The sequence below is a fragment of the Leguminivora glycinivorella genome, chromosome 26 (genome assembly GCF_023078275.1).
Source record: "Leguminivora glycinivorella isolate SPB_JAAS2020 chromosome 26, LegGlyc_1.1, whole genome shotgun sequence".
Lineage (NCBI taxonomy): Eukaryota > Metazoa > Arthropoda > Insecta > Lepidoptera > Tortricidae > Leguminivora > Leguminivora glycinivorella.
In genome coordinates this window covers 4,650,528-4,669,836 of record NC_062996.1, presented here as the reverse complement: position 1 = coordinate 4,669,836, position 19,309 = coordinate 4,650,528, and the positions used below count along the sequence as shown (strand labels likewise).

The following is a 19,309-nucleotide window of genomic DNA, read 5'->3' as shown; positions in this document are numbered from 1 at the left end:
GCGCCGGCTGTCAACAATATGCCAGGACCATACTCTTAGTTATTTCGGTCACATTTCACGTCGCCCGCCAGATAGCCTGGAGACCTCAGGCACCTCCCCCTACTAGATGGTGTGCTCAAATTACTGCACCCACGCGATTAAAACTGCACGAGGCCATGCGCTTGGCGAGGAACAGACGCCTATGGAGAGACCTAGTCTTCAACAGAATGACATGATGTCACGATCCTCAGCATTGAGGGAACGACTAAAGAAGAAGCGAAATAAATATTTCATTTCATTTCAACCCGATAAGTTGAGCAAGCTGGTTTTTGAAATTCGAACTATGTGAAATTTCCACAATGTTGTTATTTCAATGACAAATTATCTCGATTTATCGGGTTTCACCAGTAAACCCTCGAAATTGACTGTAAATATAAAGTTAACTGAAATAAATGTCATATACAAAGGAAAAGTGACTGATTCGAACCAGCTTACTTCGTTATCGCTTTTAAAGAGCGATTATAGCTTTTAATTCGCGAGGACGCTGGTTCGAATCCAGCTTTGAACACTTGGAGGCCTTGGTCACTTTTTCTTTGTACATGACATTTATTTCAGTTTATAGACTAGCTTTTGCCCGCGGCTTCGCTCGCGTTAGAAAGAGACAAAAGTAGCCTCCTGTCACTCTCCATCCCTTCAACTATCTCCACTTAAAAGATCACGTCAATTCGCCGCTCCGTTTTGCCGTGAAACACGGACAAACAAACAGACACACACACTTTCCCATTTATAATATTAGTATGGATAAAATAGTAGTGTGTGTACTAAAAAATACAAATTAAATTATTTTCTATGAGAATAAATTAATTTGCCCGTGTGGTGCCGGGTTTAGAATTTCACCACCCCCTTTCTTCCCGTGTGTGTCGTAGAAGGCGACTGTGGGATATGGGTTAAATTGTGGCGTAGGCGAGAGGCTGGCAATCTGTCACTGCAATGTCACAGTTTTAGTTCTATTTCAACAGTTTAATGTAAACCTACTAACTTTCAATTTATAACCTTTATTGTTTTGCTCAATAAGCACCTAACTACATTATACTGACCTACTAACACGAAATGCCTAAGATACAAGTATTAAGTTACTTAGTTTAGGTATTGGCGTAAAATAATATTATGTTGACCTGCTTAAAATTTTTGCATATAAGACTTTTTTGTTATTTATGTCTTTCTAAACCATGTTTGTACCTATATTTATAGTTTTTAAGCATTATTTAAGAGAATTGTGATTGTTTTAATTTTAGATATTTTTCTATGAAATAAATTTTATCTTATCTTTTATCTTAAAACCTCTTTTTGCCAAGAGTGGCACTGAAACTTGAGTAGTTCATGTGCTCTGCCTACCCCTTTATGGGATACAGGCGTAATTGTATGTATGTATGTATGTTCAACCTCTTTTTGCCAAGAGTGGCACTGAAACTTGAGTAGTTCATGTGCTCTGCCTACCCCTTTATGGGATACAGGCGTGATTGTATGTGTAAATTAATTTGTTCTAAGAATATAAAGTTTTCTAACACACAAATTCAAATCAAGAGTTAACGGGCATCTTCTGGGCGAGCTCACTCCATCGTAGGCCACGTCTTTGCCTTTGGCTAGTCTGTGGTCAAGAACAATAATTCCAGAGCGCAGCGACAGAGGCCGCTATGGAAGCAGGCGCCATGCTCCTGCGCCACTCGGCCGGGAGCAGCGCGCCCGCCATCGCTGACCACGACTACCTGTACTCCACACACGAGCACAACGGACACGGTACGTAGCATTCAAAGATTCAAAGAATTTATTTGCATAGAACACAGTTATAAGGTGTTACAAAATAAATAAATCCGTGCATTCAGTCTGCATGCAGGCGTGCAAATATTTAAAAACAGGCAAAATATTTACAAAATCATGTTGTCCACGCATGTAGGGGTGGACAGAATATCTTGGGGTCGTGGATGAGGTGAGTTAAATGACACTCGTAGTCCAGTACATGCACGTATAATGATGATTAAGTGTGATACATAGGTGTTGAATATCACTGATTTTAAGCGGACGGGCGCGGCCGTCCGTCGCAAGATTGCTGAGCGAATTGAAGTACCGCCCCCACTTCACCGCGCCCCGCACCATGCGTTGCGCCGGCGACGGCTCCCGAAGATGCCCGAACAAAGACGAGGCGTTAACACATGTCAAACTAATAATTAAAAAATCGAGAGTCAGTACTTGTAGACTTAAACCTAAACTAAAAATACATTAAACAATTTCATGTGTGTATAAGATAAAATTTCCAATTTAACAATTTATAAAATAATTAAAATATAAAGAAAACAAAATCTAACAGTCGAGATTCAAATATTTTTTTAGGCTATAGAAACAGTTTTCTAGAAGCCAGTCAGTCAATTTTTTCTTAAAGCTATTCCCTTGTAGTAATTTCATGTCATTAGGTAATCCATTATATATCACTATACACATGTTAAATACATTTTTATTATAAATCATTTTATAAGCACGTGGTTTATACAGTAGGTTCATAATATTTGGTCTAGTCTGTCTGTTCATTACTTCACCTCGTTTTTTGAATAAATGATGATTATTATTAGCAGCAAAGAGGATCAAGTATTATATGAGCATTTCTTTTTTTTCCCCCATTTTTTATTTCGATTTTTTTGAAGGTGTGAATTGAATTTTAATGTGAATTGAATGAAATGAATTTTAGGTCAATTTTACTCAGAATCACGAGTACTTTCAATCTCACTGGGAGCATAAATTAAATATAACAAGATCATACCATCCCATACATTAAAATGCGACCGCCTTCGAACGCGCTTACACTCTACCACACATAGATGGCGCCACAAAAAAATGCCTTGTTGCCACCGATTATTTGTAGATTGGCATTAAGTGTCAATTCCGAGCAGTAAATCTATGTCAAAAGTGACACTTAACGCCATCTACAAGTATAATCGAAAGCTACAAGACATTTTTTTTGTGGCGCCATCTATGTGTGGTGGAGTGTAAGCGCGGTCTTAGGCGGTCGCATTTTAATGTATGGGATGGTATGATCTTGTTATATTTAATTTATGCTGGGAGACAAAAAGTGTCCCAGAATTTCCATACATTTTTGATACTTTCCTCTTTTGTTACCCCATACAACACTCGTATGGGACAATTTTTTTAACCACTAGGATTGAAAAAGGTAGTGATTCTGAGTAGAAATAGCATATTTTTTTTCAAAAATATCAGATTTCATTAAAGTGGCAAAAAAAAAGAAATGCTCTTATAGCACACCTCGGACACTGGCGATCAAATACTTATATGAAAGAGGCGTGTTCCTAGCACACATTCTAAGCTCGTGTAGGTGAACGCGTACTATGCTTGTATGAGTGACATATGACAGGTCGACTGTTCGCGTTTTTGACAGGAGGTAACTGTGGGGTAACCGAGAGGGGGTGGGCGGCACTTTCAGCGGGGAGCGGGAGTGACCATACTGTACGATAGTACTCTTTATTTATACTGTGATAATAGAGAGTTACTGTCACAGTAAAAATTTTAGTAATTTGTAATCACAGTGCATCTCTCGACACAGGCTTAAAACTTTTGAACCTTTGTTTTGACAATTTGGTCCATATTCTTAGCTTGATATGTGTTAAAATGTCAAATATTAATATTAGCGCCATCTAGCTGAGCATACCCCAAAGGTATAAAACCATCTAGGCCACCGTACCTTTTTCTGTATGGTTTTGAGGTACGTTTTTTTCTTAGACTATCTGTCTATACGGAGTTACCTACATATGTATTTGGTAGCAGCAAAAAGGAAACGAGTATAAGGTACAACGGGGCAAATCTAAACTGGGGGCTAATGTTACTGGTCCATTTTTTCCATGTTTGCATCATTAAATAGTGTCCACCGTGTTCAGTGGATACATCAGCACTTGTTGAAAAGTTTGTACATTATTAAGGAAACAGTTAAATTTGTTTTTATTATTCCTATTTTGTTACCGAGATTTTTTTGACGAATTGAGATTTTAGTAAGTTTTATTTCATCATTAAGGTTCTCTAGTATCTATATTTTCTTAATTATAACACCACACCACCATTATGACGACCGGTCTGGCGCAGTCGGTAGTGACCCTGCCTGCTGCGCCGCGGTCCCGGGTTCGAATCCCGGTAAGGGCATTTATTTGTGTGATGAGCACAGATATTTGTTCCTGAGTCATGGATGTTTTCTATGTATATAAGTATTTATATATTAAATATATCGTTGTCTGAGTACCCACAACACAAGCCTTCTTGGTGTGTGTGTGGATTGAGTGAGCACCTTCCGAAAATAAAAAAAAATATGCTGATCATTTAGTAAAAGTTCTAAAACAATTGTAAAACGAATCTCTGAATTTGTAAAAAGATAAATCAAAAGATACAGCCATTAACATGTGCTCACTCAGTTCTCACAAACTACCAACGAAAACAGTGAATATATTCATTTAACATATAATATTTATATACTAACATTTAGTAAAAAATAGGCCAACCTACCTCTATAAATATTAGATCACCTAGTGACGTATTAATTTTTTTACAAATAGTTTCTTATGCTCACTCAATCCACACACTTTTGAAAAGCCGAATTTTGATGAAAAACATAAGATTTAGACCGCTATTATATGTGTATAGTTTAGTAAAAGTGAAATGGGAATTTGTAAAATACAAAACGAACCACTAACGTGTCAGGTTTTTTTATAATAAATTTTTGTAAGTGCTCACTCAGTCCACACGTTTTGAGAAAGTTAAAAATGTAAATATCTTACGATTTGTAGCACCTAAGACACTCGAAAGTACTTCAACATTTAGTAAAAATTTTTACTAAATATCCACCATCTAATATTTTATATTCGTTGTCTGGTTTTAAAGATATTCAGACATAACTTTTCTCATACAAATGTATCAAGTAGGGTGACCACACTATGTCGGCTCCTGATTTGCCCCACCTTCCCATTGTCATATTGAGATTGGGGAGTTTCGTTCGTTCAATTTTGATAATATTAAACTAATACCATATTAATTCTCCATCTGCAAACTGTTTTTAGGTTATGTTCTTGGCCTAGTGATGATGTGTATTGTGTAATTTTTATCGACGTCAGGATAATAACCATATCGACATGCATGCATTAAAAAGGACATGAATAATAATTGGTAAGAAACAAAGAATATAATACTTCCCTCTAAGAACAAATTAAATTACTTTCATAGAAAATATTTTAACTTGTTATTTTAAGTAGTAACACTACTATTATGTTCTAAACATTAAATAAATGTCATATACAAAGAAAAAGTGACCAAAGCCTCCAGTGCTCCGAGCTGGAATCGAACCAGCGTACTTCGCTTACCGGGCGAATGCCAGAACCTGGCAATTAATATAATACTTCACTAGTAAGAAACCAGAACCTGGTAATCTAATCGCGCTAACAGATGAGCGTACCGGATTTGTAAGTGGGAGCGAGAAATAGTTATTCTTTTCTCGCTCCCACTTACAAATCCGGTAAACTATTATCAAAATTGAACGAAACTCCCCAATCTCAATATGACAATGGGAAGGTGGGGAAAATCAGGAGCCGACATAGTGTGGTCACCCTACTTGATACATTTGTATGAGAAAAGTTATGTCTGAATATCTTTAAAACCAGACAACGAATATAAAATATTAGATGGTGGATATTTAGTAAAAATTTTTACTAAATGTTGAAGTACTTTCGAGTGTCTTAGGTGCTACAAATCGTAAGATATTTACATTTTTAACTTTCTCAAAACGTGTGGACTGAGTGAGCACTTACAAAAATTTATTATAAAAAAACCTGACACTTTAGTGGTTCGTTTTGTATTTTACAAATTCCCATTTCACTTTTACTAAACTAGGTATACACATATAATAGCGGTCTAAATCTTATGTTTTTCATCAAAATTCGGCTTTTCAAAAGTGTGTGGATTGAGTGAGCATAAGAAACTATTTGTAAAAAATTTAATACGTCACTAGGTGATCTAATATTTATAGAGGTAGGTCGGCCTATTTTTTACTAAATGTTAGTATATAAATATTATATGTTAAATGAATACATTCACTGTTTTCGTTGGTAGTTTGTGAGAACTGAGTGAGCACATGTTAATGGCTGTATCTTTTGATTTATCTTTTTACAAATTCAGAGATTCGTTTTACAATTGTTTTAGAACTTTTACTAAATGATCAGCATATTTTTTTTTATTTTCGGAAGGTGCTCACTTAATCCACACACACACGCCTTCTTGAGCTTACCGTGGGCCTCAGTCAATCTGTGTAAGAATGTCCTATAATATTTATTTATTTATTTATTAATTATCCTGTATATATCTTACGAAAGTCGACTTGGTAACAAAATAGGACGATCAATAAAAATTTTGCCGACGTGGCTATGTACAAAGTTTTCGGGAACTGCTCACATGTAGAACTCAACATCATAGTGTAATAATGGTATTTGGTTTATTTATGTGATTACTTTCTTGCAGCATCGAGCTCTCGATCGGAGGCTCCCGCGGTGTCCATATCGTCGCGAGGCCGCGTTCGAAAGCTCACTGCCAAGGCTCGAGGCCTGTTAAGGGAATAGACATCACACGCCACAGTATGTAAGAACATTTTGAAGATACAGAAATAGATGTGTAAGGTAGTGTCAGAAAAATAAAATTAAATTTCCATTTTGGAATTCTTAAACTTTTATACACTGTGTTTTTTGTTTTCCGTTAAATTTGATAGGACTGAATTGAACCTTATCATTGAGCTAGAAAGGCTTTCGAATCAGAATAATTTTACTTAATTATGTTTTCTTAGTCACAATATGGAAATTTATCATGTGAATAAAAAAAGTACGCAGTTAGGTCCTCAGGAACCACTATATTATACCGCTTTTTGTTAAACTCGAAAAAAAATATTTTGGTTTCCGTACAACATCATAATCATAACATTAAAGTCAGTATCAAGTGTCTAATGGCATGTGTCAAAACAAATAACATAAGGAATCTAATATTAGGAAGTGATAAGGAATGCCACATACGTGTTTAGTAGTTAAATTTATTTTCTTAATCACTTGATAAACAACCGTAAGAATTCAGATGCTAGTTTCTAGAAATTAATTGTATTTGACCTAAAGAACCTTCCCTTAAAAAAAAAAAAAAATTGGTAAAATTTTTTTGAATATTGTATAACTAGCTTTATTAATAGTGTGTTAACCTGCCTTAGAAATCTAGATTATTTGTGGTCATGGTTCGTTAATATTTCTTGTAAGTGGGTAGCTTTTGCACATTTTAATTTTTCCTCAGTCACCCGTTGACCACGAACGCTGTAAAGAGTTCGAAACGTCGGGATGTATTTTAAATTCATTATACGCGATTTAATCCGTTTCCATAGTTTTATTTCATGAGTAACTATCGCGGTAACCGAAGACAATATTACCTTCCCTTTAAGTTAACGGAATTCGATAAAAACACGGTGTATATGTATGTGATCTCAAGTATCTTGAGTACCTCGTAACGCCCACTATACTTTAAGGTTTAATAAATATTTTTTTATTGCTACAACTACCAAAACGGGATATAAAAAACCCTTCATTTACAAATAAGAAAAAAAGGAAGAATGTAATATACACCCTGTTTTTATTGAATTCCGATAATGGAAGATTCATTACATCAAATACAATTAATTTCTCTAAGAAACTAGAGCCTTAACTCTTGCAGTTATCGAGTTATTAAGAAAATATAATTCCTGAACACGTGTGTCACAGCGGTTGTCTATTGTTTGCCCGACAGTCATTTAACATAATATTCATTTGCACGAATCTAACTTGCCTGAATTTCATTTGCCCGAATGATTTGTTTACCATAAAAATCATATGACATACTCGTTGTTTATCCGAATATTACCTTCCATAATCATACAATGCCATACTATTTGTTAGCCATATTATTAAGTGCAATAATATGGTTTCATAGAATATTCAAACGCCATAAGCAATTATTGCCATATTAATTGTTGCCCATATTATTACCTAACCTAACCTACTTTCTGATAGCAGTTTCATTTTCCAGGGGTCACAGTTCTAACCTAACCTACTTTTCCAGCAGTTTCATTCTCCAGGGGGTTCTAACCTAACATAACCTACTTTCTGATAGCAGTTTCATTTTCCAGGGGGTCGCAGTTCTAACCTAACCTAACCTACTGTCTGATAGTATTTTCATTTTCCGGGGGGTCACAGTTCTAACCTAACCTAACCTACTTTTCAAGCAGTTTCCTTTTCCAGAGGTTCACAGTTCTAACCTGGGATCATCCACATATTACGTCACACCAAATTTTAGGTTTTTGGACCCCTCCCCCCCCCCCCCCTATGTCACGCTTTTTTGTATCCCTTTAACAGGGATTGTCACATTTAGTATGACCCCCCCCCCTTACACTGTGACGTAATATATGGATGACGCCCAACCTAACCTACTTTCTGATAGCAGTTTCATTTTCCAGGGGGTCACAGTTCTAACCTAACCTAACCTACTTTCTGATAGCAGTTTCATTCTCTAGTCCTTCTAGTACCTATTATAGTAGTTTTCGATTCTGCCAAAGCACATTATGGAAATTGACTTTTCTGGACGCTAATTTGTATGACAAATGATGGTATGGAATGTGGTAATTACGGATTTCGATGATTCTGACAAATGACATTATGGAAACTGACTTTATGTGAAACAAAGTTTCTGGCACTAGATTAATATAGTAAACAATGATTATGGCATAAGATGTTATGAGAAACAATATTATGATTGTTGAATAGGATGGCAAATAAAATTATGGCAAATGAAATTCTGGCAAATGGGGGTATCCCGTGTCACAGCCTTTACCAATTCCTAATGTTATTTGTTTTGACATGTGCCGTCAATCACTTGACACTAACTTGAATGTTATTCTTAAGGGTCTCTCACACTAATTAATTCATTTGTTATGTATGAAAATGATGTTTTTTTTTTGCGAATTTAACTAAAAGTGTTATACAATGTAGTTCCTGATAATGAACCTAACGAATTGTCGAATTTATCGGAAAACAAAAAAAATGGTGTATATAGATAAGATTTTAATGGTTCAGTTGATCAGAGCGGCTGGACCTGTGTTCGAGAAGGCCGCAGGTTTGATTCCAGTCCAAATAATTATTTTTTTTTTTTCATTTTTGCTTGACTTTCATTCATTAAAACAATATACATTCAAGTACGGTGGGCTTTACGATCAATTTTGAACTAAGGTACAGCGGGGCAAATCTCGACTGGGGGGCAATTGTAATGTAACTGATCCATTTTTTCCATTATTACACTATGATGTTGAGTTCTACATGTATCCTGAACACGCCTACCATATATAACCGGTGGACACTATTTAATAATGCAAACATTGTAAAACATGGAAAAAATGTACCAGTTACATTTGTCCCCCAGTCGAGATTTGCCCTGCTGTACCTTACAAGTAATAATACTTAATATTAAGAACTCTCGTCCAATCTGTGTGATAAAATAAGTAAACATAAGCTAGTTTAAATTCTATTCACATTATCGTACTGCCCAAGGTTCAGTTTATCTAAATAAACATTTATACATAATTAATAAGAACAAAACTAGATAAATTTCTTTCGATAAGTTCAGTTGAACCAAGTAGGTATACAGAGATAAAATACGCTATGCTACTTCTAGCTACAAATGTGACTGCAATATTGTTAAATTATTATCATTGTACTAATCTACGCACAATTAAGTACTGAGCCTAACATGTGTATATAAAATCTGTCATCGAAGAAATTAATGTATTTCAACCCTTATTTTTCCACCCTGTTTGGTATACATCAAATTGCATAATAGTGCCAAAATTGTATCAATTTCTCATTTATTCCCATTAGGCACTGGTCCCGCCGCGAGCTAATTAACTATAAGCTATCGGCTATAAAAACGAACAAAAGATAATCACTCCCGTCACAGTATAACAAAGTAGTTAAGAGGGCTTTCGTGTTAAAAATAGTGAAATCGCAACCGAGCGCTTGATCATACCGTGTGTGGTATCAAATTAAAGGGCTTTGCGAGTAGTTTATAAATATATATCATATTATAGGACTTTTTCTACTTGGTCTAACAAAATATGAGAAAATGTCCAAAAGTGGTAATAATTGTACCGGTGAAGGCTCGTTTTCAAAAAATTGGCAAAAATCAATAATATAAAAATTTTACCTTCCAATAAAATTTGTATTATTTTGCCTGGTATATCCGAGGTCTTTATAGAGAGAGTACGTCGTAGACGTCGCATCGGACCGATAGATGGCGCCATCGTTCGTTGTAAGTCGCTCCGGCGTCTCACCGCCGCGATGTTGGTAGTCCCGTTTTTCCCCACCTGCAACACAAGGCCCCCCCGCGCCCCGACTCGCCACCAGCCACCCTCATTGTTGAGGAGAAGTGCCGACGGTATATTAAGCCTACCAGGAAGGCATCACTCAGACCTCGGATATACCAGGCAAAATAATACAAATTTTATTGGAAGGTAAAATTTTTATATTATTTGTGCCGTTTGTATATCCGAGGTCTTTATAGAGACCTGTTTATTATCTCCTGGTGGCGAGTCAGCTGGCGCGCAAGCCTTTGGTAGCCCTATTGGCATGGCATAGCATAGAAGAATAAGTGAATCAGTTGAACCGATTTGATTAGATGTATCAGTCGAAATAGCCTTCGATCCGCGAATATCTCGGTGCCAGAAACGCATAAAGAGATTTTCGTGATGACGTTTAGCTTTAGTCAGCGAATAGTTAGAGAAATGACATTATTATACATCGCAGATCAAAACCAAAAAAAAAAGATGTAGGCGAGGCTGACTTGAACAAGATACAAAAACCTTAGATACACTATTATTATTAACAGACACGTTATTTTATCAGGTTATAAACCCAATTTCAGACACAAAGTGTGGAAATTAACTGTAAAAGTAGTGTAACTATCTGTACTGTAGCAGGGTAACGTAATTGATACTGCTTTTGTCAACCCTTCGTAAAAATTATCTAAATCAATATTAGCTTTGATATGACTATTTAAAGTCCAACGTCTTACGTCCATATCAAACACAGAAAAAGGTCATCACTCACGTGCCCAAGGGCTATTTGTTACAATACTGGTATTTTCGATCAGACTATTTCGCGTCAAGCGAGCGCGGTTGCAAGCGAGACTCCTGAACTCTGAACTCTTTTTAGTGAGGGCATTTGAGGATACCGATCGCTCGGTAAGACTAGCCTAGAAGATGAAAAGTACGAGCGCTGTCGATTGCTACTACACTGGACGGAGGTATCAGTCGATTTCTTTAAGTCAGTCATTGACTCTTAGGGTAATCCATTACCTAATCCAAAACCCAATGCGACGGATTTCTACTTCGTGCAATGAAGGTCGACAGAGTAGACTGAGAGGTGGAGACGTCAGTGTCGCATCGCTGGTGGTTGCTGAACACGTCGTGGTAGCAGGTCAAGGGGTGAATTTAACACCGCCACACATGCGCGCTTTAAGAGCGTAGGCGGAGCGCAATAATGGCGGTGCACCGCACTAACGCTGGCGTTGCGCCCAGTGGGCGCTAGCGGGAACGAACGAGCGCTGATAGCGAGCGCAACGCGCGCGGGACGCGAGCGGAATGCACGCGCATTCAGCGCGCTGATAGCGAAGCGGAATGCGCTTTATGTGTGGCGGAGGCTTAATACGTACCGTTGTACGGCGTAATGCAGGGCTCTCGCAGACGAAGAGGTACGATGACGGGCGAAGCAGAAGAAGGCGAGGTCACCGAAGGTCACTTACTTGGCTCCCAGGGGGTGCATACTGACCTCGTACGACAGTCTGTTGGAGTCAGCAGTTACTGTCGTAGTTACTCGTAACAGAAGAGATGTAGTCCTGCCATCGTACAGCATAACATAACATACAACTGAACTGTGCATAGCATATAGTGCTATGCGAACCTTAAGCCGGCTGTATGTCACTTCAGTCGCCAGCGCCACCGCCTGTTGAAGATTATTCTCCATCGGAAGAGCTTTACTTCGTACAATGTTCCGATTATTGAAGGTCTTATCGGGCTGCAGATGCAAGCAAAACAGGGGCGATTGGCCTACAGCTATCGGCAGCTGTACGAGGTAATGCTGGAAACTGCAGCGGTGCAACCTTCCTCTGTAGACCACGAAAGTTGTGAAATTTATGAAATCAGGTTCTACGATCGAATCAAGCACTATATTAATTGAGTATAGTCGAGCCAGATGATAACTACTGAAGTACTCCTGAGTTCCTGGCCCCTTTCGCTTTGAGCTGGAATCTGAAGTTCACTAAGGCGAAGCAGGTTTATTTTTCCCAATTTGTTTATTAGAGGCTCGGCGAATAAGTTAATCTCTCGAATGGACAGGGGGCGCCACAAGCCTCCGGGAAATCGTCGTGTACTTGGAACCCCCGCGGCCAGATTGCCGATCGGTTTTGGTGTCCGCCCGGTAAACAGACGCACGCTCAGGATGCAGGACGCTGGCTCGAATTCAGATCTGGACATTCTGAAAGGGATTTTTTTTTTTTTTAATTCCGCAAACCTTTACGATGTCTTTGACCTACACAATGAGCGATGTACAGGAATCACAGGGTCTTCTCGCGAGGCGCCTCTCCGATTAGATAGCTCGCGAACATCGTCAGGACACCCTCGCAGCAGTGCGGCTCCTCGTCCGGTTATTGACGTCTTACCTCGTTCAACTATGGGTCTCCAAACCACGTTAGGACGTAGCATCTTAAGAATTTATCTGTTCTCACTTCGGCGACGGAGGAGTCCTTGGTCAAAATAGAGTGTAAATACAGTCGTACTTCACGGGAACTGGAAAGAGAAGAGTGGATACCATAGTGTACGGGATGTCAGCTGATAGCGGCGCCCGGCGTCACATTGGAGGGTAGTATCAGCCTGGTCAGCAACAGAGTCTGCAACGATACCGTAGCAGACGGAGCCTGGATAGTCGTGGTCGTGGCACCATTGTAGGGGAAGACAGTGTTCGCGGTGAGCGTGACATCTTAGGCGCGACGGGCGTTATCAGCGTGGCGGCTAGCAGCACCAAGGGCCCACATCAGCAATCTTACCAGCTTGTCACTGCAGCAGACGCTGTTATGTTCGGCGGTGAGATTGAGACGGCCGTCGTCAGCTCGAAAGGCGTCTCGATGCCCTGTCGCGTCGCGCAGTATCGTGCTCGGTGGCCCTCTCGAGGTCGCCGCCGTCAGCGCGGGAGGCACCGGCGCCAGCGTGGCAGTCAGCTACATCGGTGAACAGCATCAACAGAGTTCGCGGCGTCGTCACGGCAAACGCGGCAGGAAAATTAGCGACGCCTTCGCGGCAGCCGCAGTATTGCGCTCGGTGGCGCGATGAAGGTCGCCGCGTCTGCAATCTTACCTCGTGCGATCGAGGCGACATCAAGGCGCCAGCATGAGCGTGTCGGCCGACGACACCGGTGGAAAACTTCAAGTAGCTTGCGGCGTTGTCACGGCAGACGCAGCAGAAGGATTGCGACGCCTGTGCAGCGGTTAACAGTATTACGCTCCGCATCACCACTGAGGCGCCAGCATAAGCGTGGCGGCCAGCAATACTGGTGGACAGCTTCGGCAGGGTCGCGTCTCGCGTCGTTGTCACGGCATATGAACGCTCTACATCACCATCGAGGCGCCAGCATAAGCGTGGCGGCCAGCGATACTGGTGGACAGCTTCAGCAGGATCGCGGCGTTGTCACGGCAGATGAGCTCGCTGCATCACCATCGAGGCGCCAGCATAAGCGTGGCGGCCAGCGATACTGGTGGACAGCTACAGCAGGTGGACAGTCAGCAGGATCGCGGCGTTGTCACGGCAGACGAACGCTCTGCATCACCATCGAGGCGCCAGCATAAGCGTGGCGGCCAGCGATATTGGTGGACAGCTTCAGCAGGCTCGCGGCGTTGTCAAGGCAGACGCACGCTCTGCATCACCATCGAGGCGCCAGCATAAGCGTGGCGGCCAGCGATACTGGTGGACAGCTTCAGCAGGATCGCGGCGTTGTCACGGCAGACGAACGCTCTGCATCGTCACCATCGAGGCGCCAGCATAAGCGTGGCGGCCAGCGATACTGGTGGACAGCTTCAGCAGGATCGCGGCGTTGTCACGGCAGACGAACGCTCTGCATCACCATCGAGGCGCCAGCATAAGCGTGGCGGCCAGCGATACTGGTGGACAGCTTCAGCAGGATCGCGGCGTTGTCACGGCAGACGAACGCTCTGCATCACCATCGAGGCGCCAGCATAAGCGTGGCGGCCAGCGATACTGGTGGACAGCTTCAGCAGGATCGCGGCGTTGTCACGGCAGACGAACGCTCTGCATCACCATCGAGGCGCCAGCATAAGCGTGGCGGCCAGCGATACTGGTGGACAGCTTCAGCAGGCTCGCGGCGTTGTGGCGGGGGCAGAAGGTGGCCGCGCTGGTAGCCTGCGTATTGACGACTGATCACTAACGGCACGGCGCTCGCGTCGGGGCAGCAGCAGACATACTTACAGCGTCGCACGCGACGCCTATGCGGCGGCCACAACGTTGTTCGGCGGCACCGCAGAGATGGCCATCGTTACCGAGGAGGCAACTTCTACGCAACCTCGGCGGCGCCGACGCGGCGGACAACACTGCCGCGGTCAGCGGCGCTATCGCAGCGCTACAGTAAGTTTCGGCGCCGACACGTGGCTTGGGGCCTCCGCACCGAATCGGAAACCGAACATATTCTTTCTAAAATAATATGAATCTGCTCACCCATTCGTCGGAGAAATTCAAACCTCCTTGAAGCGCGGTATTCCTCCACCGCGCCCGCCGCCGCCGCCGCAGCCCGCAGGTCGCGCAGCACGCGGTCGCGAAGCACGTGGTCCCCGGAGCACGTGGTCCCCGGCGGAGCAACTTACCTACGTTACCGCTTATATTCTCGCGCGAAACTTTTAATACGCGGATAACACTTCCTACTTTAGTCTCGGAAATGCGAATAGTTTAAAAAGAAAACTGATTAACGGTAACGATTTTTGCAGCATGGAACTTTCTTACAAAAAAGTGGGTAGAATCATAAAGCACCGCTCGTTCATTTCTATAGTGAGAACCCCGAAAGACGAATAATGATCGCTAGCGAGGCATAATATATCTCATTATTCAAGACGAACGAGCGCAAATTAAAAGGGAAGAAAGAATTGACGGATGAAATTGAAAAATTTCATAATTCCGAAACGTTATAAGCCACTTTTTAAATAAAAACACGAATAACTCTGGTTTGACCAGAAATAACAAGGAAATAGAAACTAAAAGATTAATTTCGAGACACCATGCTGTAAAAATGTTCGAACGGAATACGCGACAACCGGTCACTTCGGCGTTCGACGAAACAATGTGGGTGGCTGGTGGCGAGTCGGGGCGCGGGGGGCCTTGTGTTGCAGGTGGGGAAAAACGGGACTACCAACATCGCGGCGGTGAGACGCCGGAGCGACTTACAACGAACGATGGCGCCATCTATCGGTCCGATGCGACGTCTACGACGTACTCTCTCTCTATAAAGACCTCGGATATACAAACGGCACAAATAATAGCAATTTATAATCACTAAGGCATAACAGCAATTTAACTAAACGTTGCAGATTCATTTAGTACAAAACTTACTTCGATGTGATGTAGATTTTTAAAGAAATTGTCACTTAATTTTAGGTAATTTCTGAAAAAAATTGAATTCGCCTTAGGCTAGTTTACTCTTTTTCAAAAACTTAAAATAAAAATCTAGTCTGAAATGATTGTGGTACAGGATATACGAATTATAAATTTACCCGTTTTAATATTCAAAATTGTCCAAATTTTACAAATAAGATCGACTGATTCAGCTCTATACGTGCGTTTTTCTAAACGTGCATTAGAGAAAAATTCATAATTAATTTAGTGAGTTAGTTTTCAAAAATCCAGTCTTATAAAAATCAAGATAATAAGATGCTCTAACTGGAACTTGAATTAAATAAATCTATTGGATAACGGAAAGTGTAGTATTTCACCGACTAAAACTATCAATTTTACATTCTTTTGACGTTTTTTTTGAAAGCAGCCTTAAGTACTATCGTACGGTATGGGCACTCCCTCTCCCCACTGAAAGTGCCGCCCGCCCCCTCTCGGTTAGCTCACAGTTGCCGCCTGTCAAAAACGCGAACAGTCGACCTGTCATATCTCACTCATACAAGCATGGTACGCGTTCACCTACACGAGCTTAGACTGTGTGCTAGGAACGCGCCTCTTTCTTATATTTGATCGCCAGTGTCCGAGGAGTGCCCGTGTAAATAAAAGAGACACGGCGATGTTTATAGTTACTCGCTCAGCGTTCAGCTATTAATATCGCCGTGTCTCTTTTATTTGCACGGGAGTGCTTATCTTTTGTTCGTTTTTATAGCCGATAGCTCATAGACTACTAGCTCGCGGTGGGACCAGTGCCATATGGTATACATCAAATTGCTTAATAGTATCAAAATTGTATCAATTTTTCATTTATTCCCATTACGTATGTTCCGCCCTTCATAAAACATTGCAACTGCACAGTTTTCTTTAGTCAATACGGACATCTTTATTTTTAAGTTTAAGGTTTTATGCAATAGACTTATTTTTTTTTGTATCGATAATTTTAATAAGTAATTTTATTTAGCGAAATTTCGTAGCTTAAGTAATGCCTGAATTAGTACTTATTTATTTAATATAATGAGTCAATTAATAAGTAACCATTATCAGCATCTGGTTTATGCTATTATACTTATTTTTAATGAAATAAGATTGAAATTGAGTAAATTTATGCAATATGTAATAGTATACAGTTACGCAAACAAATATATCTGAACAAGAGTCTAAGGCACTGGTACCACCAAAGCGAGTGAGCTATGACAAAGAGGATCGAGTATTATAGAGAATTACTGTCAAAATAAAATGTGTAATCACAGTGCATAGACTGCCATCTCTCGACACAGGCTTAAAACTTTTGAACCTCCGTTTTGACAATTTAGCCCATATTCTTAGCTTGATATGTGTTAAAATGTCAAATATTAATTTTAGCGCCATCTAGCCGAGCGTACCCCAAAGGTGTATCGTCATCTAGCTCATCGTACCTTTTTCTGTATGGTTTTGAGGTACGTTTTTTTTAGACTTTATCTGTCTATACGGAGTTACATAGTCTTTCATTTCCACACTCGGCGTTAAAATAGAATTTTGCACCCGAGTGTAACACAAAACTTTTCCCCTCACTATAGCGAGGAAACTACAAAGCAAAAAATGCGTTTATCACTGCTTCCAGTAGTTCCATAGGTGGTAAATCATCTTTATTACTAGATTCACCTACTTTTATCAATTTTAAAGCAGTTAATTTGACTTTATTCAAGGTCAAATTACTTTACCTACTAGTGGATAAAATGCGTTTTTTCCCGCTGGTATTAAAGGACAAAACACGTGTTTCCGAGCTAGTGAGGGGAAAATAACTATTCTATCGCCGATAGTTCATAGCTCTCGCTTTTATAGGGACCAGTGCCTAATATTACGTGTATAAAAACCTGTTCAGATAATTTTGATCCCGTAACTGTGTAGATGTAATTGAACGAGACTCTACAATCAGCATTGAATAGATAGAGACGGTCAAAATCGCCAAATATATGGTAAAACCTAACCAGAAATATATGAGTATGCAACATGTTTCGGAATTTCATTACAACTATTTTTTTTTCAGACTAATCTGAATTGTCGCTGGCACCCCCATACATCAGTATATCAGCGCCCTCCATCCATACTAATATTATAAATGGGAAAGTGTGTGTGTCTGTTTGTTTGTCCGTCTTTCACGGCAAAACGGAGCGACTTTTTTTTTTTTTTTAATTATAAATGGGCTTACTCTTGGCCACAGACTAGCCAAAGGCAAAGACGTGGCCTACGATGGAGTGAGCTCGCCCAGAAGATGCCTGTTCACTCTTGATTTGAAGGTTGACGGGTTATATGAGCTCGGAATTCCACTCCTTCCACGAATTGGTCATTGGTCATTTTTTATGTGGAAATAGTTGAAGGGATGGAGAGTGACATGGGCTACTTTTGGTCTCTTTCTGACCCCCCCCCCCCCCCCCCCCCCCACTTCCCTAAAAGGGGGGGTGGAAGTTTGTAGCATTCCGCAATTTTCGAACTTGTCGCGAGCGAAACCGCGGGCAAAGGCTAGTATAGTCATATTTATGGTGAGGCTGTAAAACATTTTTTTTTACCACAGAAATAAAAATGTTATTATATTTGAGCCGTTTGATCGCTATATTATTATCGATTTGATACTAATTGTAAAGCTATTGTTATAGTTTAATGTGGTTCTTTTTAATGAAAATGGCCAAATTATGCACTATAATATTTATTTAACTTATACAGCACAATGGTAAGTACATATATAGGAAATTAGCGAAAAAGATAATTAAAAAAGCAAATTGCGTCCGGTCGGTATGACTCGCAATCGGATCTCTGTTTGGTGGGGTCATCCCGCCCCGCGCGCCCTCACCCCGAGCGGCGATCGGTACTTGTCGGCAACATCCTCCAGCCCAGTACTGCTTAGCAGCACTCACCATCTACTGGTATGCGGGCGACGCGTGCAGCGGATCGGGTAAACACACCACTCTTGGTTTTAACCTTGACTGCCCTTATTCGGCCATCTTTGCCTGGAAACAGCTGTTCTATCAAGCCTTTTGGCCAGGCGCAGCGAGGGCCATCTGGGTCTACAATTAGGACGAGGTCTCCCACTTGTAAGGGCCTCACTTCTTGTGTCCATTTTTTACGTGGTAGCAGGTCTGGGAGGATTTCCTTAACCCATCTTCGCCAATATAGGTCAGCCAGTCGTTGGGCTATTCTCCACTGTTTTTTCAAAAAATATTTGGAGTCATTATAAGCGCCGAGGTGAGGTAAGACGGAAGAGGAACCAAGAAGAAAGTGATTTGGAGTTAACGTTTCTATGCTTCCAGGTTCGACGGAGACGTGTGTGAGCGGCCGGCTGTTCACTATGCTCTCGACCTCTGCCAAAAATGTACACAAAGTCTCCTCGCGGGGGGCTCTCTCTTTCAGCACGACTTTCATGCAGTCTTTTACGGTCCTTATTTGCCTCTCCCAAGCTCCAGCCCAATGTGGACTTCCAGGTGGGATAAATGTCCATTTAGTCCCATAGTTTAACGATTCACGCTTTAGATACTCCTGGTCCAA

The 19,309-nt window shown here is 40.9% G+C and overlaps 1 protein-coding gene across 1 annotated transcript in view; it reads left to right on the top strand.

The window, feature by feature from the left end:
* LOC125240107 (serine/arginine repetitive matrix protein 2-like) overlaps nt 1-7,167 on the top strand; it is a 32,108-nt gene extending 24,941 nt beyond the window's left edge. Inside the window, exons 9-10 of the mRNA XM_048147953.1 lie at nt 1,653-1,776; nt 6,538-7,167. Coding sequence (XP_048003910.1) covers nt 1,653-1,735 — 83 coding nt within the window. The 3' untranslated portion in view covers nt 1,736-1,776; nt 6,538-7,167. The remainder of the gene's footprint in view (nt 1-1,652; nt 1,777-6,537) is intronic.
* Nucleotides 7,168-19,309: the final 12,142 nt, after the last annotated feature.